Source organism: Gekko japonicus, unplaced genomic scaffold (genome assembly GCF_001447785.1).
Source record: "Gekko japonicus isolate JY-2015 unplaced genomic scaffold, Gekko_japonicus_V1.1 scaffold84, whole genome shotgun sequence".
In the NCBI taxonomy this organism is placed as follows: Eukaryota; Metazoa; Chordata; class Lepidosauria; order Squamata; family Gekkonidae; genus Gekko; species Gekko japonicus.
In genome coordinates, this window is record NW_015159712.1 from 635,252 (window position 1) to 662,065 (window position 26,814).

Consider the following 26,814-nt stretch of genomic DNA (forward strand, 5'->3'; position numbering starts at 1 on the left):
CTCAAAAAGGATATTATAGCATTGGGGAAAGTGCAGAAAAGGGCAGCTAGAATGATAAAAGGGTTGGCACACTTTCCCTATGAAGAAAGGTTAAAGCGCTTGGGGCTCTTTAGCTTGGAGAAATGATGGCTGAGGGGTGACATGATCGAGGTTTATAAGATTATGCGTGGGATAGAGCAGGTAGAGAAAGAAGTACTTTTCTCCCTTTCTCACAATACAAGAACTCATGGGCACTCAATGAAATCGCTGAGCAGTTGGGTTAGAACAGAAAAAAGGATGTACTTCTTCACCCAAAGAGTGATTAACACATGGAATTCGCTGCTACAGGAGGTGGTGGTGGCTACAAGCATGGACAGCTTCAAGAGGGAATTAGATAAACATATGGAGCAGAGGTCCATCAGTGGCTCTTAGCCACAAGGTATAGATAGGAACTCTCAGGCTGGGGCAAGTGATGCACTGTATTCTTGGTGCTTGGGGGGAGCAACAGTGGGAGGGCTTCTAGTGTCCTGGCCCCACTGCTGGACCTCCTGATGGCACATGATATTTTTGGCCACTGTGTGACAGAGTGTTGGACTGGATGGGCCATTGGTCTGATCCAACATTGGCTTCTCTTATGTTCTTATGAGAATATATGTGATGTCTAAACTGATTCCTCGGGTTTAATTGATCTCAGCCTCCCCCATTTTATTTCTCTTTTAGGAGCTGTGATTGGAGACGGACAGTCTGCTGTGGCCAGCAATATTGCCAACACCACCTACCGGCTTCAGTGGTGGGATTTCACCAAATTTGACTTACCTGAAGGTTCAGTTGATCTCAGACTCCCCCATTTTATTTCTCTTCTAGGAGCTGTGATTGGAGATGGACAGTCTGCTGTGGCCAGCAACATTGCCAACACCACCTACCGGCTTCAGTGGTGGGATTTCACCAAATTTGACTTACCTGAAATAAGCAATGGTAAGCTAGAAAGGGAGCTAGTACCTTCCCCAAATTTCAGATGCAACTTTTTATGCAGGAGGAGAGAAGATTGCTGTGCACGTAGTTAATACCATTTGGATCTCAGTCTATACGTTTCCCATGAAGTTTTGAGATAAAGGGGTGAACCTCTCTCACAGGCCATCCTTTTACTGTAGCTGTTATTTTTCAGTCTCTGCTTTTGCTTTGGTATCTTTGGAGGAGCTGGGGCACTGATCATTCTTCTTTCCTAGAGTTTTATATACATTAAGGACAAAGGGGGAGTGAGAGGGCACCATAGTGCCAAATAGCCAGTCAGATTTGCCTCAGTGATAACATCACTCAAAGCCACTGTTTTGCCCTCAATTTAAATTACCTGTAGTGTAAAGAGAGAAGGGAAGGAAACAGCTTTGTTACCAAGGCAACTGCACTTATACAACAGTGGGAATGTTCTTAGTCTTACCAAGTGTTGGTTTCATTCCATATCACGGCAAGATGGGCATTGTCCCATGTGGACTGTAATACAAAAAAGTAGACCTTGTAAGAAAAGTCAGCCCTCCTTTAATTTAAAGGGTAGATGACTTTTAATAAATATGTTATCTTCCTACTTCTCAGGGAGGTTTTTCTTAACTCTTCATGGCAGTTAACACTGTAGCATCTTGTGTGCTTGCCTTCACACCTGAATTGCTGTATGCAAGAACCTTGGTTGCTTGAATAAGTCTAGAGTGCAGAGTAGTCAGTACTTCTGGTGAGAAGAGAGATTTTCACCATCATCATAATACTCTATAACACAGTTTAGGGTCACAAGGAAAATTTTCTTCCCTTTTGGTTTCGGTTCATTTTATGCTTTTCTGTATCATTTTAGAGCTATGTTAAAGCCGCTCTTAATAGGCTCAACATGCTTTCTAAAAATAAGTTATTGATCTTTCTGCAGGCTGTTTATAAATTATAAGTTCCAAACCACAGGAAAATAATTTGCTTCTTGAAGTACCATTTCATGTTTTTAACTCTTTGTTTTCAGGACATGTCTACTAAAAATAATTGAGGCGTGACTAAATGTGGATTTACACAGTTTTTAATAAAGTGTTACTACAATCTACACCTTGTGTCTCATGATGCCTCACACTGGTTGATTCCCTTTTGGGCATTAGTAAGAGACTTGTAGCTAGATATGCAGTAGAGGTTTGGAATCAAACTAAGAAAAAGCTCAGAAGACAAGAATGACAAATGGACATTAAACAAGTACAAAATGTTTACAGGCTGCTCCCCTTTGCAGTTTAGAGATCGGAGAGGTTAGATTTTATTCTTCAAGTGCCTAGTCTTCTTTTTGCTTGCCTTCATTTTATTTAAGCTTGAAATTTATGTTATATTTTATCCCTTGTCATGCTCAGCATTTCCTCTAGGTATTACAGGTTGTCAGAAAATCAGATGTCAGACATAAAACTGATTTATAGAACTAGGTCACACAGCTTTTGCTTCCTTTGCCAGCCTACATGTAGAATATTTAGTGCAGTGGAGTCTCATTTCAGTTAAAGAATAGTCAAGCCTTTGTAACCAAAGCTAATGACTTCTGTCTGAAATAGTGAAATCAGGGATCTACAAATGTATGGAATTTTCTGGGTTCAACTCACTTCAGCCATAGTATAACAGTACATTCTTGGCAGATAAAACAAATTTATTAGGAAAATATATATGCTGTCTCTCCAGAGAACCTGGTCAAGGGGGCTTACAAAATAAATCATGATAAAAATCATAAAACAGTATTAAGATTATTAAAAATTAACAAACTGTTAAAATCCAGCCATTAAAAACCTAGTCAGAGCATAAAAACAGCAATTTGGCTTTTAAAAATGGTTCTCCTAAACAGGCCTCGTTTCCTGCTGGAGTGCACTGGAGTGACGCTCCTGCAGGAAGGAGCCCAGGGGGCAGGCACATGCACTTCAAAGGGGGTCAGGTTAACAATGTTTTCAGTGGGTCCTTTGTATAAGTATCCAACAGTGCCATCCTAAGCAGGTCTAAACACTGGGGCTTATTCCCAGGAAAGCGTCCTTAGGATAGCACACTAAATGGGATGCCTCTGGGGAGAGTGGGTGAGAAAGTTCAGAAGACCTCCTTTCTCTTCAAGAACAGATTCTGTGGGCTTGTATCTTGAGGTGTAGGTAAGCCAAGGAAAAAATGCCTGCGCAGGAGATTTCAGTGCCTGTAGGAAGGGGAAGATACAATCTGTCTTCCAGCATTGTACAGTTGTGCAGGCAGGCAGGGGTACAGCACAGTCTGTGCATGGGTGGTGTGCATGTCCTGGGTATCTTAAGTCTACTTGAAACCTGGTGGTTTCAAGGGAGCAGGAAGAGAAATGAGGGTGTGTTCTTTAAGCCTGTTTTTATTCCACAAAGTATTGGATGGGGAAGGGAATGGAGGTAGAGTGGGTCAGTTTCACTCACCTGTGGAGTGGAGCCTGAGCAGTGCGTGTTGCCTTCTGACACACTCCCAGTGATGCCAGGGGGTGTGGCATATGCAAATGAGTTATGCTAATGAGCTCCTGCACCTCTTTTTCTACGAAATTACCCCTTCTCATAAAACATTTCATGCTTGAAGCAGACTGTGAAAACAATTTTAAAAGGTCAACCTCTTAACTAAAATCCTGGGTAAAAAGAACCATTTTGTCTTGGAGTGCGCGTAGGCTCAGGCAACCCTTGAGAGGAAGGGTACTCCAACCAGTGCCACCACTGAAAAACCCTCAGGACTTGTGAGGAGTATCTTAACTGGTAGTCTGAACAGTACAAATGGAGGTGGTCCTTCAGGTCTCCTGGCCCAAAGTCATTTAGGGCCTTAAACCTAAGAACCAGAATTTGAATTGTGCCTGGAAACAGATTGGCAGCTGGTGCAGCCCAAACTGTTATTTCCCACAATGAACAACATACGGAATCTGCTGGCAAAAAAATGTGATGGCTACTAGCTTAGCTGAATTCTAAAAGGGAATCAGACAACTTTAGAGTGGTCAGTCTGTCGACAGCTGTTAACCAGGATGCCTGAAATGAAACCTCCATGTTCAATATCAGTTGCTGGGGGGCAAACAGTAGGGCAGGCAGTTATCCTCATATCCTGTTTTTGGGCTTCTTGGAAGTGCTTTGCTGGTCACTGTTGAAAACAGGATGCTGGAATAGTTGGTCTTTTGATCGGATCCAGCAAGCCTGCCCATTTTACTGTTGTATTTTACTGTTTTCCTTCCTTCTTTAAAATGTGTTGATGTGCCTATAACAAAGCACTATAGCTAGAAGAATTAAATCAGATTTGTAGTATAATATTCAAAAGATTGCCCTATTCAAAGGGTCATTGGAATGCCACATAAATCTATCTCTCTACTGCCTTAACTCTGTTCCTGAGAAACTAGCCCACATATCATCAATAGACACGTCTAGGCGTCGCAAGGAAATGACTGTACAGATTTTGACCCAGGTAAACTTCCTTTTCTACACAACAAAGATGCAATATTTAGAAAAATTTATGGTGTACTAATACAGGCTTGCATATACACTCCTACATTATACATTCTTACATTACTAGTTTTTGGTAACTTGACTTGTGTTGGTGTCGTTTCTCTCCTTGGAGCAAAGTAAATTGCATGTCCCCAAAGTGCTGGTCAAGAGTAGAGTGGATCACAAGGGCTGGGGTGGAGAAGAGGTTAATAAGCTGACTTCTTGCTAACACATCATGGTGAATTCTTTCAAGAGAAGGATCACAAGGCATGTGTAGATCTGCTGAGCTTTCACCTGTACCCTCAGAAAATCCTTGTAGAATACTGACTGAAATAATTTGCAAGAGCATAGTGAACTGATCCAGGGGTCATTTCATAGAAAAAGAGGTGCAGAAGCTCATTAGCATAACTTATTAGCATACCTTATTTGCATATGCCACCACCACCCCGACATCACCGGAAGTGTGTCAGAAGGCAACACCCACCGCTCAGGCTCCACTGGACTGTTTTGGATTGCTAGCTATTGGGGGGGGGGGACATGCAGATCTGTCCTCACAGAGGAGGGAGAGCTTGTACCTGAATAAAACTTGGTCTTAAAGGTGCCACTGTACTGTTTTGGATTGCTAGCTATGGGGGGGGGGGACACGCAGATCTGCCCTCACAGAGGAGGGAGAGCTTGTACCTGAAGGCGGGCCGGGGGGGGGGCTCTGCAACTTACCTGGCTGCTTCTTGCTCCTCGTGGCCTGACTGAGGGGTGCAGGGGGCAGGGCTTGTTGCATGTGCCCACCCCCTGGGCTCCTTACTGCCAGAGCTCCGCTCCTGTGTGCTCCCGCAGGAAATGACCCCTGAACTGATCTATCTTAGAACAAAAGCTGTCAGTGGCAATCCACAATTAGGTTTTGCTATCAAGAGAACAAAAATGTGTAGTCTCTACGACTTTATTTCATAATTGCTCTAAAAGTAGCAGGTATGGATAGGCAGTATAGAGATTTGCTTTAATGGACTCTTGTGAGTTGGTGTCAGTAATCTTGTTGGAAAATTAACATATGTCACAGCAGCTATGTAATAAGAGAGGCTGTCAGAGGAATCAAATGCTAGACTTAAAAGCTGACGTGACTCACTGTGCTAATCATGACTCCTGGATTCATGCTTTCTGAATTCAAGAAAGCTGGATTTAGAAACGAAGAATGAGGATGGTTTTACCATGACGGAGACCCCTCTTTAAGGCTATGGCAGGGAGAAAAATTGAAAAAAGAGTGAAGGGAAAAGAGACAGAGGGAAATTTCGCAGGCTCCTTCAAGGTGTATGTGAACTTATCCAGTGGCTGGAGTCTGTCTCTGAGCACTGTGAACTCTGAAATTACACATCCTCTCAGACTACTGCTTACAAAGCTAGGGATGTTCTAAGGCAGGGGTCCCCAACCTTTTTGAGCCTGTGGGCACCTTTGGAATTCTGACACAGCACGGTGGGTGCAGGCACAAGATGGCTGCCACAGGAGGCAGAGCCAGCCACGCAATGGCTGACACAGGAGACACAGGCACAAGATGGCTGCCACAGGAGGCAGAGCCAGCCACGCAATGGCTGACACAGGAGATGGAGCCCACCACATGATTGATGCTGCTGCGGCTGACCTTCAGTCACACAGGGAAGATCCTTGAGCTGTGGTTGGAGCTGCTGCCAAACCAACTTTAAAAAAATCTGCACAGCCAATCAGAAGCCTTGATCAGCAAAAGCCCCACCTGGCTCACCCACTTTCTAAAAACACTAGGCAGGCACCAGGAAAGGTGCCTTGTTGAAGACCCCTGTTCTAAGGCATTAAAAGGCCAAGATGAGGGACTGGTTACATCACCAAGCATGGACTGTTTTTATTGGGGTGTACAGCACCTATTATTTACATTTTCAAGGCATAAGATGTAAATTTCTACCCTGCAGCTTACATTTGTAAGATAAGTACAGAACTGGTAGGAAACTACTATAACACTTCAAATGTATATTAAATAAGGCTCTGAACTATCACATGATTGACATGGGTCATCGGGTCATGTGATCGTTTTAAAAGCTATTATTTTCTCTCCCCCATCCTCCCTGGCAACCTATTACTGAATGCATGTATCCCCTCTCAAGAGGCTGATAAGGCAAATAGTTTTTCATGCAACTTTGCACACTATCATGGTGGTGTTTAACTTGTGTAACAACCTGTACAATATGTACATGTGTAATTAGATTGCATGCTAGAAATGCATAGCTCTTATGGATATAAGCTCTTCACATGTCTTGCAGAATTGTTGAAATGAGCCTCTTTTAATCAGACTTCTGTGAATGTTCCGTATAGATCCTTCACTTCTGAAAGAAGCTAGCTAGAACATTGTATGACATATAGAGACTGTACGGATTCTTGAAAACCAGAACCAGGTTGTTGTGCAGTCTACATTATAATGTCCTCTAAATTTGGTGGCAGTTGGAACATCAGCAGTGATGAGTGCTCAAAAAGAATGACGTTTTTGCATGCAATCCCTAGGAGCCTGTGTAGGAGGTAAGAAGCCCATTTGGCTTTGAGTAAAACCTCATTCTGGCTCTATGACAAAGGGAGCTGTTGGACAAGTAGGCAAGCTGAGTGAAGAGGTTCAGTGGGAAGTGGGGTGGGGGGAGATGACCAGTGTGTTGACTGGAGTGCATCATAGGGACCATGTCATTCCAGTCTTGTTCCATCTATACTAGCTTCCAGTTCACTTCCAGGCTCATTTCAAGTTGCTGATATTGATCTTTAAAGCCCTGTACATGTGGGACCAACATTCCTTAAGGACCACTTTCTCCCATATGAGCCTACCTGTTCACTCTGGTCATCTTAAGAGGCCCTACTTTGGTTTCTCCCCTTTTTTGAGGCTATATGGGTGGTGACCCAAGGAGGGGCTTTCTTGGTCCTGTCACCGAAACTTTGGAATTAGTTCCCCATACAGATTAGTCTGTTTCCCCTTATTGGTGTCTTCTGCCAGCGGGGGAAGCATTTTTGTTTTGTTTGGCATATACCCGGTAATGGTTATTGTCCCCCCTCCCTTGTTCTTATGTTGTTCATTCATGTGTGTTTATTGAATTATTTTATAATTTAAAATGTTTTTAATTTTCCAAATGTTTTCACTAGTAGCAAAGCTTGTTGTAAAAAGAATACAACGAGCGCTAGCAAGATGTCAGTCTGGCCGTCCTCCTTGGCGAGTCTTTTAAAAGTGCTGCAAGCCTTGCCTCTGGGTTTTGTCACGCCTGGACTCAGCGCATCACCACCAAAGGGCAGCAGAGTTACCTCCCCATGTGAAGGGGGTACTCAGTGTCTTTTACCCGCCCACCTCCCTCCCTCGAGAGTGGTGGCCCTCTCTCCACAAAGCCCTGGCCGGAGGGGGAGAAAGAGAGCATGAGCTCAGCAGCTTCTCCGCGAGAAGCGATGGGGGGAGCAGGTGTGGGGAGAAGCCTTTGTGCCCAGCCCACTCTTTCTCAATGAATGGAGGTGGCCACTGACTGACAGGTAGCCCCGGAGCCTCCCCAAGGTGCTTGGCTGCCTCAGTGAGGCGAGAGGGGGAGTTCCTCCAGCCACCATGTCCACGTGCTTGGTAGCCCCTTGGCGGCTCCTGCCAGGGCTTCCTGCGCCTTTTGCCTGCAGTTTGTGCTCTGCCCACAGTGCTGCTTGCAGCTCCCGTGGCACTTTAGGTGCCCGCTCCTTCCTATTCCTCCTCCCGGCGTCTGGCTTCCCAGGAGCCACAGCTCCTTTCCTCTCGGCCAGACCCTCCCCGCTGCTACTGCTGCTGAAGGAAGGCGAGGGAAGCCTTTAAAAGGCGGCGGCCAGCTTTCTTTGCGGGGCCGCCTGCTGAGTTCTGTCCCTGAGAAAGCGCCGGCCTTGCAGCCAAGGGAGAGGGACTGTGAGGGGCAGCGAAGGTGAGTGCTTTCTGTGCTTGCCTCCACTCCCTAGGTCTACCTCCTTCTCCTGTGCAGCCTCTCGGCAGCCTTCCTGGCCGCCCCTCCTCTGTTTCCCTTTTGGGCCGTGGAGGGGTTGCTGCTCCCTCCAGGGGGGGAAAAAACCGAAGGAACGCCTGAGGAGGAAGCGTGGAGGAGAAAAGGGAATCCCCGTCGCTTATAATCAGCAGGGAGCTCTCCTGTACCACAACGGGCTGCCTCCTAAGCCTCCGCCTGGCGGAACATCCATCCTCTTCACTGGCTTCCTCCAGACTGAGGCTGAGACGCTGGCCACCGGCTCTGTGGGCGGGACTGAGGCAACGCAGCAAGGCAATGCAGCCAGAGGATTGGCAGACCTTCCTAGTGGCAGCTGAGTGAGCCAAATGCTGTGGGAGCGTGTGGAATGTTCACCCCAAAACAGCATTATATATAAAGAGAGATGTTTTATGTGCACCACCTTGGCAATAATGATCGGGTGGAAAGGTGGCATTAAAATGTTTTAAATAAATAGAAATAAAATAAATAATGCAACAATGGAATCATCAAGAAACTACAGAGAGAGATAAAATTTCTGGAAATTTTGAAACTACAGGGGGAAAGTTGAGGTTATTTTGAGGGGAGGGGAATACAGTATATACAATACTTATTTTCCTATCACACCAAACCTTATTTGATTGATTGATTGATAGCACATATAATGTATAACTTAGTCAGCATATAAAATAGTATTATTTGGCATATTTATGGAAGTTTGTAAGTATAAATGTCTTCATTTTTATAAGAAAAACTGCAAGTATACTGAACCCTTGAGAAAGAGTTGCAAACTGCTGCACCCTATGCTACCATAGCACATATATCTTTAATTGTTGCTATTTGATGGGTAGGGAAAAATAGGAAGATAGAAAACAAATTCTGCAGTAAGCAGAAGAAAGTATATTATTTGGACACAGAGTCACAATAAATAGGGCTGCCAGCATGTTTGGATATTAACTTAAACTTTATTAAATTAAAACACTACACACTGTAATAATGTATTATCCTTAAGCACATTAGGCATATTAATTGTTGCCAACATTATTTACATTTAAAGAAAAAAGTCTTGACAGTATTATATATGCCTACATCATAAGAATTTGTAAGATAAGGTTTTCTCATTCAAAAAGAGAGGATACTTCATAGGAGGCTTTTCTCAGTGCTCAGTACTCGAAAAAAGCATCAGTAGAAAAAAATTCCTGGGCCCTCACATCCCTAGTGAACTGGGGTACAAGAAAAAAAGTAGTTAGAATAGAATTCTAAGGAAAAGACAGCAAAGAGAAAAAAGGGGCAGTTAACAAAGGGAGGACTAAATAGAGAAGCTTAGAAATAGCTTAAACAGGGCATGAGGACAAAAGAAGTGATGAGTTAAGAGAAGTTAAGAATGCTAGGCAGTAAAGAATGCCAACTAAGAACCAGGATATTTGAAGGAATGAGAACTGAATAGGCAATGGGAGAAAAAGCAGGACCTGAGGAAACAGGCAGAAATATGGAGTCAATGAAGGGAAAGGGCAAATAAAAATTTGGACTGAGGACAAGTTTCACAGTGAAGAACTCAAGAGGTCGCAGGTTGTTGGTAAAAAGGACATGAAGGAATGAGTTCCTTCCTTTCTCTGGAGCTGAGTGGATCATCCTACACATTTTAAAATTTCTGTACAGTACAGGATCCTACCGAGAATAGCTTTATCAGAAACTAACAGCAATATCTGTGAAGTCTCCTTTTTTGTCAATGGCCCTGACTTTTTTTTTTGCCTAATGAAGAGCTCAAAAACCTTGCATAATCCATTATGAACAAATATTGTAAATCACTTTACCTACACAGTTTGTCATTCTCAGGGATCTAGCATAGCAAAGTCTGTTTCTATCACTTTTCTGTGACAGCCAATTTTCTTATCCTCCAGGTCAGTAATTGGAGAGTGAAAGCTCAGATATAGTTATTAGGCATTTATCTCCATTTTTGAATGAGTGAATTATGCTCAGAGGTGATTAAGCACCTGAAAATCATTCTTTTTTCCTTTTTGACAAAGTGTGGTATTTATTATTATAATACTACATATGGATACAGATAGAAAAGAACAGACTACTATGGCTAGAACTAATCTGGTAGGATCATAAACGTAACAGAGGGAGAAGAGATTAGCAGAAGCATTCTGATGAACGAAAATGGGAGGGAGGGAGGCCATGAAGGAGAGATGTAGCAGTGTTTCTTGGGGTAGGTGGGGTAACCAGAGCATCAGTAAAGATTTTAGCAATCAATACACAGAGGAAAAAGTAGAGCTTGAAGTGCTAGAACTTGGTACCCATTTGGCTACAAAGAAAGGAGTGTGTTTAACTTACTACAGATGACAAACCTGTATATAGAATGGCACTGAGATGAGTTTACTCATTGTTACCTACTGTACCCATATAAGTGATCGTGTTCAGTTATAACCTGTTGCTTGTCGTGCTTAATCCCGGTTCCTTACAAATTAGTGAATTTCTATAGCATTAACCACAAACATTTACAATTAGTTATAGATGGTGACCCTTCAGAATTTGTGATAATCTGGGCTCTGAATTCCTCTGTCACTCATAAACATACAACATTGCCATGTCAGCAACAGCAACATGGACAGCCAGTAAAGACTTTTTTATGTTGTCGCTTAGCATCTGGAAATAAAAACATTTTGTGTACATATATACCAGAGACTAAAGTGCTTTGATCACTCTCAGTTCTTGGATGTGCGTGCGTGCGCACTCCTCACTCGTCAAGTTCTTGAAAACATACCTATATTTCGAATAAATTTATATTCCAGGAAAACAGTGAATGTTCTGAACACTTTTGGACAAGCCTTTTATGTAATATGTGTATTTTTAAAAGCATCTGATATCTCTTGCATTCCAACTTTAATTTCTGTTCCCTCTCTTTCATTGCAGCCTCTGTGAATGTCCTAGTGCAGAATTGCAAGATATACAACGATGCCAGTTGTGATATCTCTGCAGATGGGCAGCTCCTGGCAGCATTCATTCCTAGCAGTCAGCGGGGCTTCCCTGATGAAGGAATACTGGCAGTGTATTCTCTTGCACCACACAACTTGGGGGAGATGCTGTACACAAAACGATTTGGTAAGATGGTATCAATGGGCTGAGAGAAATCTGAATTTCATTCACAATCATTCACTCATAAATGCAGCTACAAGGAAATGTTTGCTGGCTATGTATCCAGATAGCATGTAAGGGTATATAATGCTGAGTTTAGAGAGCCATACGGTGTCGCTATAAAGAGCAGTGTAGTGGCGATATGTAGGGTGACAGCTGATCATGGGCAATAGACCTTTCAGGTTCCTAATCAGCTCTAGTAATCTTTTCATGGTGGTTCTTTTCACAAGGATCAGTTGAACAAGACTGATAGTCTGAGTTAACAGACAAGAGGAAAGGTGGGAAACATAGGGTAGGAAATTGTATTCAGTCTCCTAATAGAAAAACCTAATAGAAAAACATGTTGTGTGTTTCATTTCCAGGCCCCAATGCTATTTCTGTGAGCCTGTCCCCAATGGGCAGGTATGTCATGGTAGGATTGGCTTCCCGCCGAATCTTGCTCCACCCTTCCACAGAACACATGGTGGCTCAGGTCTTCAGGCTTCAACAGCCACATGGAGGAGAGACCTCAATGCGGGTAAGTGATAGTTTCTCTGCTCCTCTATTTTTTTGTCTATATCTTGTTTAGCTGTCATATGTTGCTGCCTTTCATTGTCCGATGTCTTAGCTTCACTCTAGCAATGCAAAAGCTTTACAGATAATATATGAAAAGTATATGAATGGCTGCATAAAGTGAACTATTATTAAGATGCATAAAATGGTACTTGAGATGTGCTAGCAGCTAAATGTCTGAGGGCCCTGTCCTGGATGGTCCGTGCTAGCCCGATCTTGTCAGATCTTGGAAGCTAAGCAGGGTCAGCCTTGGTTAGTATTGGGATGGGACACCACCAAGGAACTCCGGTGTTGCCACACAGAGGCAGGCAATGGCAAACCACTTCCGAACATCTCTTGCCTTGAAAACACCATGGGGTTCCCATAAGTTGGCTGCAACTTGATGGCACTTTTTGAGGGAATGTTTTGCTTTTCTTAGGGTAGTGTTCTGTGTGTGTGTGTGTGGGGGGGGTCATGATCTTCCAGTCTAAACCAGGGGGCTGTTTGGCCATGGGCTTAGTGAATGTCCTTGGATAAATCATTTTCTCTCAGTCCTAGTCATCCTTCTATAAAAATGAAATAACACATTGCTAGTGTTTGAGATCATGTCTGGCGTGATGTGCTCCATGGAGTCGCAAAGAGTCGGACTCGACTGTGTGACTGAACAACAAAAAGTGGTTTGAGAAGAATAAAAGGGTAGTTGTGAAGTGCTGTATAAATAATATTTTTTGTTCAAGATACTATCTGCTTTCTGATTCTCTGCTTGTAATCAGTGTTGCCTTCATTGCCAGTAAACTTGGATAGGGAGCACATCATTGTCAGGGAACTGTGTCTCAGTATGATTGCTTCTTGCCCTGAGTGCTTAAGATAAAGGAGGGTGTAAATCTACACTAAAATTCTTGCTGACCAGACCAATTGATTAAACAGGGAATTGTCCAAACTCTCTTTTGACACCGTTCTGTAGCCAATTCTGCAGCCGCCCTGAGCCTGCCTCGAACAAACAAATCGAACAAACAAACAATCATCCTCTACAAGTTTTAAAACTTTGGCCTGGAGATTAGTAAGAGCTCTTAAAAAATAGTCAACAAATCATCGTTTTTGGAAAATTACTTGCTGATAGAAATTGGTCATTCAGATCATTTATAGAAATATTGAAACCAGAACCGAGCCCTGTGGCACTCCACTGAACACCTCCCTCCATGTGATTTATGAGATTTGCTACAATAGGTATCCCTGAATACTTTATAGCAACTTTATAGCATGTAATTGTTCCAGATGTGCTTATTCTTTGCCATTCAGCACATTTTGGTTGCAAGAGTATCAAAGCGATGCCACAGTATAGAATGTTTTGTGTTCTGCTCTTAGTGGAATATCCTTCATATCAAAAGTGCTCTTCTTTATAGGTGAAGTTAGTAATTAGCAGTTGTGTTAATTCTAAACCTGGTCATCTGTAACTCAGAATTCTTATCCATCTTTCCTGTTTTGGCTTATTAATGCTGTTCACCCTTCACAAAAGAGCTTCATGCAATGCACCTCCTTTGTACCTAGGGCCATATTCATGTGAAACAATGTATCATGTGAAACAGACCTTTAATTAGGGTTGCCAACTCTGGGTTGGGAATTTGTGGAGATTTGGGTGTGGAACCTGGGGAGGGGGGGTTGGGGAGCCTTAGCAGGGTATAAAGCCACAGAGTCCACCCTCTCAAGCACTCTGGCTTCAGTCATTGGCCAAAAGGATGCTGGAAAGTCTTCTTTTCCCACCAGGCATAAATGTCATCAAGGGTAAAACCATTTTTAAAATATAAAATTTTAAGTGTATGTAAGTCAGTGATATTCATTCAGTTACTTGTGAGCCACGTATGGCTCTTTGTCATGTCACCTGTGGCTCCTTCTGAACACCATTGCCCAATGTGGCACCTGATCAATGTTCCAGGAAAGTGGGCAAGGCCATTGCCATTAGGGCTTGTGGGTGGCAGGTGGTTCTTACCTTGAAATAGCTGCTGCTAGAGGAACTGGAGGACAGGTAAACTTTGAGCCTCCCTGAGCTGTCGGCCAGATGCCAGGGATGGAAGTGCCCAGACTCTCCCCTCAAAATCCACCCCCCTTTATAGCCTCTGCACTCTCAGCAAACAAGCAGGCTATACGCCACCACCATAGCAAACACGCAGGAAAAGAACAAGCTGACCACAATGAGGTGGTGGATTTATTTCCCCTTTTCCAGAGCCAGCTGTTCCAGCTCTGGGCATCCTGGCAATCTCACTTTCTCATCAGACCGACTGTGCCTTATCTATTATTTTATTTATTTATTTACATTATTTATAGTCTGCCTTTCTCACAGGGAATCAAGGTAAGGTTACATATAGTTTTTGTTGTTCAGTCGCACAGTAGAGTCTGATTCTTTGCGACCCCATGGACCACATTACACCAGGCCCTCCTGTCTTCCGCCGTTCTCCGGAATTTGCTCGATTATGTGTTTGTTGCCTCAATAACACTGTCTAACCATCTCATCCTTTGCTGTCCCATTCTTCTTTTACCTTCAGTCATTCTCATCATCAGGGTCTTCTCCAATGAGTGCTCTCTTCTCATTTGATGGCCAAAGTATTTTTTTTTGTAAATTTTATTTTGTTAAGTACAAAGAAATTACATTACATTCAATCAATCATAGTAGATTAAGCCAAAAGTCATAACCTTTAATTGTTTGAGCTTCAGCTTCAGTACCTGGCCTTCCAGGGAACAGTCAGGGTTGATTTTCTTTAGGGTTGACTGATTTGATCTCCTTGCAGTCCAAGGGACTCTCAAGAGTTTTCTCCAGCACCATAATTCGAAAGTATCTATTCTTCGGTGCTTGGCCTTCCTTATGGTCCAACTCCCGCAGCCATACATTAAAGGTAAAGGTAAAGGTTTCCCTTGCTCAAAAGCTAGTTGTCTCCAACTCTAGGGGGTGGCAGTGCTCATCGTTTCCAAGCCGAAGAGCCAGCATTGTCTGAAGACATTTCTGTGGTCATGTGGCCGGCATGACTAAACGTCTTACTTATGCCCCTGTCTTTGGAAATAAATAAAAGTTAGTGTTCCTCTTCTGTTTCCCTTGTGGGTGCCAAACTTATTTTATTCAGAAGCCATTTGGGTTAAGTCTGTCAGGTAGAGGGTTGGGATAATGACCACACTTGTCAAGCTTTATACCATGTTACTGTTGTTTAAGTAGGAGCTGCGGTGGCTCAAGTGGTTAAGACGCTGAACTGCAGGCTGTGGAAGGTCGGTAGTTCAGCAGTTCGAGACCCGAGTTGCCGCATGACGGAGTGAGCCCCCGTCTCTAGTTCCAGCTCCCGTCCACCTAGCAGTTTGAAAGCAAGAAATTGCAAGTAGATAAATAGGTACCACTTCGGTGGGAAGGTAACAGCGTTCCATGCACCTTGGTGTTTAGTCATGCCGGCCACATGACCACGGAAACGTCTTCGGACAGTGCTGGCTCTTCGGCTTTGAAACGGAGATGAGCACCGCAACCCTAGAGTCGGATTCGACTGGCTTTCGAGCAAGGGAACCTTTACCTTTACCTTACTGCTGTTTAAACATCATTTTTAAAACCCCAACCTTCATACCTACCTCTCAGTGTTGTTGTGCAGATAAATGGGATTGACCCTATGTGCTCCACCCTCACCACTTTGGAGAAAGGTTAGGCTACACATGTGATAAATGATGATATATTAGCAGTACTGCCAGTAATGAGTTATCCATCAGTACGATCATTGGTACCTTTGAGACTCTTGGTAGTTAGGTGTGTAGTTGGTTATTTACAAATGTGTATAATTTTTGCCGGACTTGCATTTCTAACCCATCTTGCACACAGCAGCCCTATTGTCACGTGTAGATTTTAATAGGGAGCAGAAACAATGCACAGAAGCACAAAGCATGCCTGATGTTCCATCTGAGTATTTTGTATTCACACCCAAATACAAAAAGGAACATGTCTCAAGTGTCTGATTGGTTTAAGGCTCTATTTAGGGCTCTGAATTTTAATCATTTTGTTTTAGGGACTCAAAAATAGAGTGTTTGATGTAGGAGGAAGGAGCCTGAAGTATTTCCTCTTGGGGTTCAGTTTTTTTCACTCCTGTTTTCCTGCTATAGTTTCTCTTATTGGCTTTGTCACAATTTTTTCCCTTTGTTGGGGCATTTCTCCTTAGTGTGATTCCAGCCAGTCAGGGATTACATAGAAAACATGATGATGCTGTGATGCCACATAGCCAGTCTGATTTGGTTGTTCCCTTAAGCAAAACTGATTTGGAGAGAAGATTGCACTTGTAGGATTAATCCCATGGATAATTCTAGCCAATCAGGAATGTGATAATTTAGTGGCAAAAAGAGTACTAGTTCCTGAATAGTTCCGTATTTTCATGCCTTTTCACAGTAATTTTGGGAAGGAGACATGCCTTTCAATGCTGATGGTTGTGTTTTGTTTTGTTTTTTTTAAAAAATATCTGTCATTCTTCCCACTGAGTCCTAGTTCTTATCTAGCCCTAGTTCCAAGTCAACTTGGAATACTTTCTAGAATGATGTTTGCAGGACTGATAACAGAAAGGAAGAACATGACTTTTCTATGAACACACTCTTTGTTCTGAATTTGACAGCATTATTCTCAGCCTAAGCTTAGTACTATGTGAGATGCAGGGATCACATGAGCCCAGAGATCCCCCAACATGGCAACCATGAGCACCATGGTGCCCAGTAACACCTTTCCTGGCACCCATCAAGTGTTTTTAGAAAGTGGGTGGGGCCAGATGGGGCTTTTGCCCAGAATGGCTACAGTTGGCCATTGGAGATTTGATTCACTGTGCTGGTTTAAGAAAACAAAAAACACTACTTTGGCAGCAGCTACCACCACAAAACAGGATCTTAAATAATACGTTCATTTAAAAAAGCATCTTGTTAAACGGAGCTTCTGCCTGAAATGTTGAAGAGTTTCTATTCGAGTTACGTATATTCTCACTCCCTGCCATTTTGTGGTTGGCTTCACCTCCTGTGGCAGCCATTTTGTGGTTGTGCCCACCACCCTGTGTCAGACTTCCAAAGAAGCCCTCAGGCTCAAAAAGGTTGGGGAACCCCACATTAGCCTCTTGCATTCTGGTTAACAACTCTTGATTCTATTGTTAACCTGCAAACTGTTAAGAATGCAGGGAAATCGGTACCTTATAACTTCTTGTTTGATGATTTAACAGTATCTGGGGCAGATCTCTCAAATGTAGTCACCAGTCAAGAAATTGCTCCTTGCTACTATTCTTTATTTCCGGCAATAGCTTTTCTATTTCCACCTGTTTGGTTCCTCTCGTTATCCATCTAACTATAGATATGGCCAGTCCTTATTTGACACATGACTTTTTTTGCTGTGAAATAACTTTAGACAGACTACAATACTTTATATTTCTGTCAGTGCATCCTAGAATTAAGACTGTTGAGTAAAATCTTTTCTTACAGACTTTGGTCTAAAATACCATATTTGTGGACTATCTGAAAACATTTCTGAGCCCCTTAGATTAATTATTGAAGTAAATGTATTGAAAATTTCATTTTGAGTTCTCTTCCATTGATTTGATTTCATTGTATTATTAGGTCAGCACTCAATTTTTGGTCATTTGAATTTCTCGTGAGCATTTCCTGCGTTTGACCTGTCTAAAAGATTAATAATATACTACCTAAGTACACCTGGCTGTTTACAATCATCTTTGAAAATTACTGCACACTTATTTTCTGAGCCTTACTGAATAAAATATTTAGATTATATTTGTGGAAACTCACTCACAGGACAGCCTTAAGCATGTCTACTCAGAATCCTACTGAAGCCTATTCATCTGGCCTTACGTGTTGTTAAGGTTGTATTGCTAATATAATAGAATCCATTATTATACTTGTGTAAGCCACACCCAACTTCCTGGTTGTTTTTAGTTAACCCAGATCTTGTTCTGTCTTTGGGGGGCATGCAAGACTTGCTGGGAGAATTCCATCTCCTGCCCCATAACTGAGCCTGGCATGGCTCCAGGCCCCACCATCCATCTCTGAGCCCAGCCACAGGGGTGGCAGTGTCTGGGAGCTGCTCTGAGCCCGGAGCAGCTCATGACATCCTTTGCAGCTGGGTCAGGAGCAGCTCCCAGGTTCACACACAGCTACTAGGCCCAGAGGGGTTCTTGGCATCTGCTGCTGCCACTGGGCCCAGAGCAGCTCCGGGCATCTGCCTCTGCCAGCTCTGAGGAATCAAGGTATTTGCATTGTCTGTGCATGAACAGACAACGCTCTTATCTTCTTCATGGTCTCTGTGCATCACATCTCTGGGATATAGTGCACCTGCAACGACCTCGATTGGTTCCTCTTGAAAGCGAAAGGGATTTTGTGCCCGCTTCCCAGTCACGCGCCGGCCAAGGGAGGGGCACGACAATCCCACCAGTTCTCTTCTGACAGCCACGCTGGTAGGATCTTCTCCACTTCGGTCGATAAAAATTTTGGCTTTAGGGCCTATTCCTATTTTTCTTCGAAGTTTCTTCGCTTTTTTCTTGTTTTTTTGCTAAGTGAAAGGACATTGTTACTACAAATTCTTTCCGCCCCCGGACTTTATTGTTTGCTCTCTTTTTCATAGACCACGTGTTCCCCCCCCCCCCTTCCCGGCCTATGCCCAAGAGGTGGGGTTTCTTTAAACGGTGCCTCAAGTGTGGTAGTAAAATCACTCTCTCGGATGGACACTCGCTTTGCCTCCTGTGCCTTGGGGAATCGCACCGAGTGGACTCTAGTGCATATTGCGTGAAATTCTCGAAGCAGACAAGAAAGAACAGAGCTGCTAGACTTCACGTTGCGCTTTTGAAGTTAGCACTCTCACCGATGTTGTCACAGTACACTTCGGGGCATGCGTCAATGTCGACTGCTGCCTCGGCATCGACGACTGCATTGTCCCCGATACCAACTAACTCAGATGTCGACCGCCCATTGCTGAAATACTCGGCCCAGACAGCTCAGTCCGAAGCCCATACTCCCTCCAAAAAACGCAGGGAGGGCAAGGACGGCAAAAAACGCAGGGAAGGCAAAAAGCATAAGAATACTCTGCTGACCCCTCGGAAGGCCACGGAATTGAATCTTGTGGGGGCTGCTTCGCTTGACTCCTCGAGCCGAGAGCAGCCACAAGGTATACCGTGGTCGCCTTTGCTGCGTCCTATCCAGCTCACTGAGACTGAGCATGATATAGACTTGACGCAAATCTCCCAGTCTTCCAGTGTCAAAACCCTACATCATGGAGCCGACACCTTTGTCCGCCCTTCACCATTCCGACCCAATGATCGAAAACGGCCATCAGCACCAATCCATCCACCACCGCCCCCTTGGGATCAGCGGCAATGGCAATACTTGTATGGGCCTATCCATTCTCAAGTGGCATGCCATGGTTCCCACCCCAACTGGTGGATTGGGACCATCAATCTACCTCCTCCCAGCTCTCTCGGTATCAAGATCCTCCACCGACGCCGGAGTTTGTGCGGCCTCAACCATCGAGGCCGACGGGCAAACCTCCCAAACCACCGCCTCTGATAGTTCCGAAGTTTAAAGGGCCATCGAACCCGGTCCCATCGACACCGATGTTGCCTATTTCCTTTTCAGAACTGTCTGAACATTCCATCTCTTCCGACACCTCCTCCCAATCAGGAGATGAAAACCCCGACCCTCAGATGGAACCCTTGCCACCTCAACAAGTGGGCGATGATCTTCCAATTTCTCCATCAGAGGATCTCAAATCTTATGGGGACTTTATCAAACGGATGGCAAACACATTGACCCTGTCTATGGTGCAACCCCCGCCTAGCGTAATGGACTCTGTGTTTGATATCATACAGATGGACACCTCTACCCCGATAGCCTTACTGATGACGTTAGTCCTGCTTCAGGCGGCTAAAATCCCATGGTCTCACCCGGCATCTACCCCTGTCTCGAGCCAGGGAGTAGATCATATGTATAAGGTGCAGGAGCAAGGTGCTGAATTTTTATTCACCCACCCTAAACCTAATTCCGTTGTAGTCACCTCTTCTTTCAAAGGCAGACACAGTCATTCCACCCCTCCCAAGAAAGAAGGGAGGAAAATTGATTCGTTTGGAAGAAAAATTTATTCTGCTGGAGCACTTGGCATCAAGACTTCAAACTATACTGCATGTATGGGCAGATATCTGTTTGCTCTCTGGGAACAGATGTCTGAATTTATTGCAGCACTCCCTGAGAACTCTAACCGTCAGGCTCGTAGGATTCAAAAGGAGGGAATGCTTTTGGCTAAGCACCAGCTCAATGCAGCTAAGCACACACTGGATGTGGCCGCCAAAAAGCTGACTTTAGCAGTTACCCTCCGACGACATGCCTGGTTGCGTTCTACTGCCTTACCTGGGGGACGGCCTTCTTTTCCCATGGTCCCACAGGCACATGTACCTGTTCCCACTAATTCCTCTACTTACCAAAGTGCTAAGCAAAATCATGAAGGAACAACCTCAATGCATCCTCATGGCACCATGGTGGCCACGTCAGCATTGGTTCCCGACTCTACTTCACATGTCCCGGGGCACCTACATACATTTCCCCCTGGCACTAGTTCTCCTCCTGGCTCAGGAGGGCCGCGTGCTTCACCACAAGGTACCACATCTCAAATTTATGGCGTGGAGGATCCCCTAGAACAGCTCAACAACAGGATAGACCTTGTTCCATTGAACTGTCGGAAGCCAGCTACACTTGCTTCCCATGATGGGAAGTGGAAGAAATTCCTGTCTTACCTTTAGTTGTTGGGTTTACCACTGCCCCCTACGGACTTGAGGGTAATTTTCGGATTCTTGTTGACCGCTTGGACCTGGGTCTTAGTTGCTCCTCCTTAAAAGTCTATTTAGCCGCCATCTCCGTCAATCATCCTGTGGTGGACAGCTATTCCGTTTTTTCTCACCCGCAAATGAAGCAGTTTCTGAAGGGCCTCACTCGCCTCTTTCCTCCAGCTTGTGGGACGACTCCCTCCTGGGATTTACCTCTAGTACTGTCCAGATTAATGGGCAAACCGTTTGAGGCCATGGCCACGTCTAATCTGCAGCTTCTCGCATGGAAGACTGCCTTCCTAGTAGCCATTACCTCAGCAAGATGAGTGAGTGAATTGTCTGCACTCTGTTGCGATTCTCCGTACTTGGTTTTTCACCATTGTCGCACCCCTCCCTTGGTGATGCGCAGTGAGGCCGGTGCGTTACTGGGGAGCGGGGGCAAAAATCCCTTTCACTTTCAAGAGGAACCGATTGAGTTCAGTGCAGGCACACTATATCCCAGAACTGTGAATGCAGATGACCACTCAAAAATAATCAGTTACAGGTAAGCAACCTGTTTTTATTTGGGGGTGAATTTAAACCCTCTGGGGCTGCGGTGGCTCAGAGGTTAAGATGCTGCGTTGCAGACCGGAAGGTTGGTAGCTCGGCAGTTCAAGACCCAAGTGCCGTGTGACGGAGTGAGCTTCCATCTCTGGCCCCAGCTCCTGCCAACCTAACAGTTTGAAAGCAAGAAATTGCAAGTAGATAAATAGGTACTGCTTTGGTGGGAAGGTAACAGCATTCTGTGTGCCTCGGCATTTAGTCATGCCAGCCACATGACCACAGAGAATTCTTCAGACAGCGCTGGCTCTTCGGCTTGGAAACAGAGATGAACACCGTCCCCTAGAGTCAGATTCGACTTTAAACCCTCCATTGTATTTTTGGTAAGAGTTCAGATTTTTCTGTAAACCTGGGGGGTCCCCAAGTTTTCAGGAAAATCTATTTAGTTTCAGTATGGCCCCAATATACAGATTTAGATATCTGCAGATGGGGGCCATGCATCACTATGAGATACATAGAAATGATAATAGTTTGAAGTTTCTTTCCAAGTAAATTGTTGGTTTCTAGTTTTTCATATTAATTCTTTTTCAGATGTAGTCTGTTAAAATATGAAGAATCCCTTTACCTTCTTTAGTATGCTATTGTATTTCCCTTCTCTGGGTGTTAAATACAATTGATACCAAACATGGGGTTAAAATCTCTTGGTATTTCAATCAGTGTTTTAGTCTGTGTTCCTATCAAGTCCAGGCAAGTTTAAACTGCTTTTCCAGATTTCATGTGGTGCAATATCAAACGTTCCTCTAAAATTCTGCTCTGCGTCATTAATTTCCTTCTGTTCAATAAATATTTTTGAAATCAAAGACCTGACATAATAAAACCACTACTTATTTTGTAAAGATAGCTTTTTAGATAAACAATAAAAGTGACTAAATCGATAAGTGGTATATATGTACAATATATTTTATATATAAATGTGAACTTTTCAAGCACGTGTGAAGTAAAACAACATCTATTAATGCTTTTAAAATACTTTATCCTGAACAGTAATAATGCTACTGTAGTCAGGATATGTATGCTATATAGGTGGGGCAAGTGGTTGGTGTGTAGTGGATTCTGGGGTTTTGAATTTTGGGTTCTTCCAATCCATTATTCATATTTTGTTACTTTACACTACTATTTGCAGATTAGGATTGTTTGCTGTATTGGCAGTCTGGGACTGCATCAATAAGCAATACCATAGCAGTAGAAAAGAGTAAGAGTCCAGTAGCACTTTAAAGACTAACAAAATTTGTGGTAGGGTATGAGCTTCCGTGAGTTGATTGATTTGGTTGATTTATTGGATTTGTATCCCTCTCTTCCCTGTGTCTGGGCTCAGAGTGGGTCACATCATTGATAAAAACATTTTAAACAATTCAAACAATAACATATCCAATGCATACATACAATAAAAACAATTAAATGTGTAATAATATATCATAAAATAAATAATATATAATCAACAACATAGTTAAAAGATGGCATAAACTCTTAAGGGGGAGTGATGAATAGTCTGTCTGATCCACAGTAGAGGGAAAGGAGAGGGAGAGAAGAGAAATAAGGAGGACAATGAAAGTTGGAACCAGTTGCTGTCCTCAACTACAAGCCTGGTGGAACAACTCCTGTATTATGGGCCCTTCAGAATTGCATCACATCCTGCAGGGCCTGGATCTCACCTGGAAGAGTGTTCCACCAGGCTGGAGCCAGGGCTGAAAAAGCCCTGGCTCTGATTGAGGACAGCTGGACACTCTTTGGGCCAGGGTTCACCAGCAGATTTTGATTGCTAGAGTGTAACTCTTTGGGGGGTATCCTGGGAGAGGCAGTCCCAGACCATTTAGGGATTTGAAGGTTAAAACCAAAACATTGAACCTGATCCGGTCTTCAATCTGGAGCCAGTGCAGCTGGTAGAGCACCAGTTGAATATGTGCTTTAAAGGGTGTTTCCGTAAGAACCCACACAGCTGCATTCTGAACCAGTTCCAATTTCTAGGTCAGTCTCAAGGGTAGCCCTGCATAGAGCAAGTTACAATAATCCAGTCTGAAGGCAACTGTGGCATGGATCACTGTGGCTAGGTCAGGGGAAGACAGGACGGGAACCAACTGTTTAACCTGGCGCAGGTGGTAAAATGCTAGGTTAACTACATTTGTGACCTGGGCCTCCATTGACAAGGAGGCATCTAGGATCACGCCCAGGGTCTCACCATCTCAGGAAGATATTGTAGTTGCAAAAATGCCTGTGGCAGATCCTTCAAGTGAGTGCCTCTGTCTGAGAAGTTTCACCAGGGTTTCCACAACTTCCACCCCACCATCAATCTAACTATGAATTACTCTACACAAGAAGTAAACTTCCTAGATACCACAATACGGATACATGAGGGACACATAAGTACCACATTATACTGGAAACCAACAGATTGGCAAACATATCAACACGTCTCCAGCTACCACCCCACCCACATCAAACTATCCATTGTGTATAGCCAAGCCCTACGCTATAATCGCATCTGTGCCAGCCTCTCAGACAGAGATACTCACTTGAAGGATCTACAGCAGGCATTTTTGCAACTACAGTATCCTCCTGAGATGGTGAAAAAGATTACTGGAAAAGCCAGAATGATACCCAGGAACAGCTTGCTACAAGACAAGCCCAAAGAAAATAACAACAGAACACCACTGGTGGTCACCTGCAGCTCACAATTCAAGCCAGTTAACCTACAACCCATGCTGGATAGTGACACTTCCCTCACACAGGTCCGGGGGTGGTGGTGACCCTTTTTTGCTTACAGACAGCCTGCCAACCTAAAACAACTTTTCACCTGCAGTGATAAACTACTTAGCAGTAACAAGGACTCTGGTACCAAGGCCTGCAACAAATCAAGATGCCAACTTTGTTTTCACATAGATCCTAGCAACACCATCAGTGGACCCAGCAACATTAACCATACCATCTCAGGTTCATTTCCTGCTCTTCCTCTAATGTGATTTATACTGTCACATGTCAGCAATGTCCTTCCACCCTCCACATTGGTCTAAAAAGCCAGTCCCTTTGACAAAGAAATAATGGACAGAAGTCTGGCATCAGAAACCACAACATTAAAAAACCACTGGGGGAGTTCTGGTTTTGGCGTTCACCATGGCGTTTGCTTCTCCCGATCCTCTGGGAGAGGACTGCCAGAGCCCGCGGTGAGGAGGGGGCGTGATTGTCCGCACCACCCCTGGAGCCTCTGTAGGAGGCTCCTAGCCATGGGGCGCAAGAAGGCTCTTCCTCCGGTGACCCTGCCGGCGAAGGGGGGCTTTCTCCATGCCCCAAAGGTCCCGCTGCAGAGCGTCCTGAATGGGAATTAGAAGCACTCACCGGAGCAAGTATTTGGTGGCCGAGCGATTTTCAAAGAAAAGCAGATCTAGCGTTGAAATGTGAGTTGGAGTGTAAGCAAGAACCACCGAAAATTTAAGCAGAAACCCCCCCTTTAAAAGCGAGGGGGGAGACTTTCCCCCGATAAGAAAAAATTCAGCGAACTTTGCATTTACGTAAAAAGGGGGGTGGACCATTGAAGCAAGAGAGACTGAAATTAAAGGCATTTAAGAACTTACCAAGCTGTGCTGGGAGAATCAGAGATAGTGATAACTTGGGTAAAGTGTAAACAATCTCAAACATGGTGCCCATGAAGAAGGATGAGAAAGACAAACAAGTAAAACCAAAATTTCTTGCCAGAACTGCTGGTCCAGCGAGTCCTGCTCCTAGACAGGACACAACTACGGAGTTACAAAAGATGCTGACGGAAGCATTGCGACCCCTGCTGGAACAAGTGACAGCACTACATAGCAAATTCAACGCATTGCAATTGACTGAAATAGCAAAAAAAAAAAAAACCAGATAAAACTGAACAAGAAGTAAAATAAGTGGATACCAATACCAAAAATCTTAAAAAACAACTACAGGTGATGGGGGGGAAAGATTGATGGAGGAATCTCAGCTGTTACAGCTACAAATGAAGAGAGCAAGCTGTGTCTTAAGAGTTCAAGGTGTTCCTGAAGAAAAATCCAAGAATCTGAAACAGACTATGTGTGATGCACTAGGACCTATGGCAGATATAAAAACGGATACTTTACAAAGCGAAATAGATATGATCTACAGATCATATCCAGAATTTACAAGAAAAAATAATCTGTCTGGGAAAGTGATGATAAGATTCTCTAGAAGACAAGTGAGAGATCAAATCCTCACATCGACAAATGGATATACCTTGAAGATCAAAGACAAAGAAATAAAAATATTAAAGGACATCCCATTTGAAATAAGAAGGAAGAGGAGGAAATACAGAGACTTGGTGATATTCCTACAAAAGAAAAACATCTCCTACAGATGGTTAGTACCCGAAGGTACGATCTTAACTCTAAATTAGGGGCAGCTGCCCTGAAGACAAGCTATCATTTGAGAAAGCCAAAGTATAAAAAAATAAGATGTTACCACACTCTGAAAGCTCTTAAAATGTATTTGTTATAAGTCTTATATTGCTTTTCAAGAAGTCAGAAGTAGAGGTGTTTAAAGTTATATTATTAGCATAAATTGATCGTTAGATGACCACATTCAATGAATTTGAATTGAATTATGAGCTATAAGCTAATTTTGCTAAGCTGTTTGTATGACCACCATCTCTTGGGTTTTTAGTGGGTTTTCTTTACTGTCACCCATAGTATGTAGTTCCCTGCCCTGATTTTGTTGTAGTTTTTATAGTTTGTAGTTTATAGAAAATGCCAATTTAAAAAATCCCCTATGGGGGGCAAAAAAAAAAAACCCACTGGGGGAACATTTTAACCTTCCAGGACATAAATTGCTGATCTAAAACTAACAGTTATCTTACAAAAGAATTTCAAAGGGAGTCTAGAAAAAGAGACTGCTGAATCGCAACTGATAACGAAGCTCAAGACAATGCATCCACCTGGATTGAATCAAGACCTAGATTTCCTGTCACATTACCAATGCTGGTTTCTCCACGTCTGCTACCTTTCTGCATATCACACCTAATCCAATCACACCTGCTATTCTTCCAGTCACACCTGCTATTCTCATTTGCCTGCTAATGTCATTGGGCATCTGAAATCACTCCACTTTCCAATATGTAGGACAGATGGACTCACATTCTAGCTGTTTCTGAAGAAGTGAGCAGTGACTCACAAAAGCTCACACCCTACCACAAATTTTGTTAGTATTTGAGGTGCTACTGGACTCTTACTCTTTTCTACTGCTACAGACAGACTAACATGGCTACACATCTTGATCTAAGCAATACTATGTCAGATCTAGACACAGCTCCAATAAAAAATTGGACCCACCATTCCTCTGGGAATTATCAAGTTCTGAGGA

At 43.6% G+C, this 26,814-nt stretch overlaps 1 protein-coding gene across 1 annotated transcript in view; it reads left to right on the forward strand.

Moving 5' to 3' along the window:
- AMBRA1 (autophagy/beclin-1 regulator 1) overlaps window positions 1-12,212 on the forward strand; it is a 160,579-nt gene extending 148,367 nt beyond the window's left edge. The window contains exons 14-17 of the mRNA XM_015407332.1: window positions 844-954; window positions 11,315-11,503; window positions 11,899-12,053; window positions 12,144-12,212. Coding sequence (XP_015262818.1) covers window positions 844-954; window positions 11,315-11,503; window positions 11,899-12,053; window positions 12,144-12,212 — 524 coding nt within the window. The remainder of the gene's footprint in view (window positions 1-843; window positions 955-11,314; window positions 11,504-11,898; window positions 12,054-12,143) is intronic.
- Window positions 12,213-26,814: the final 14,602 nt, after the last annotated feature.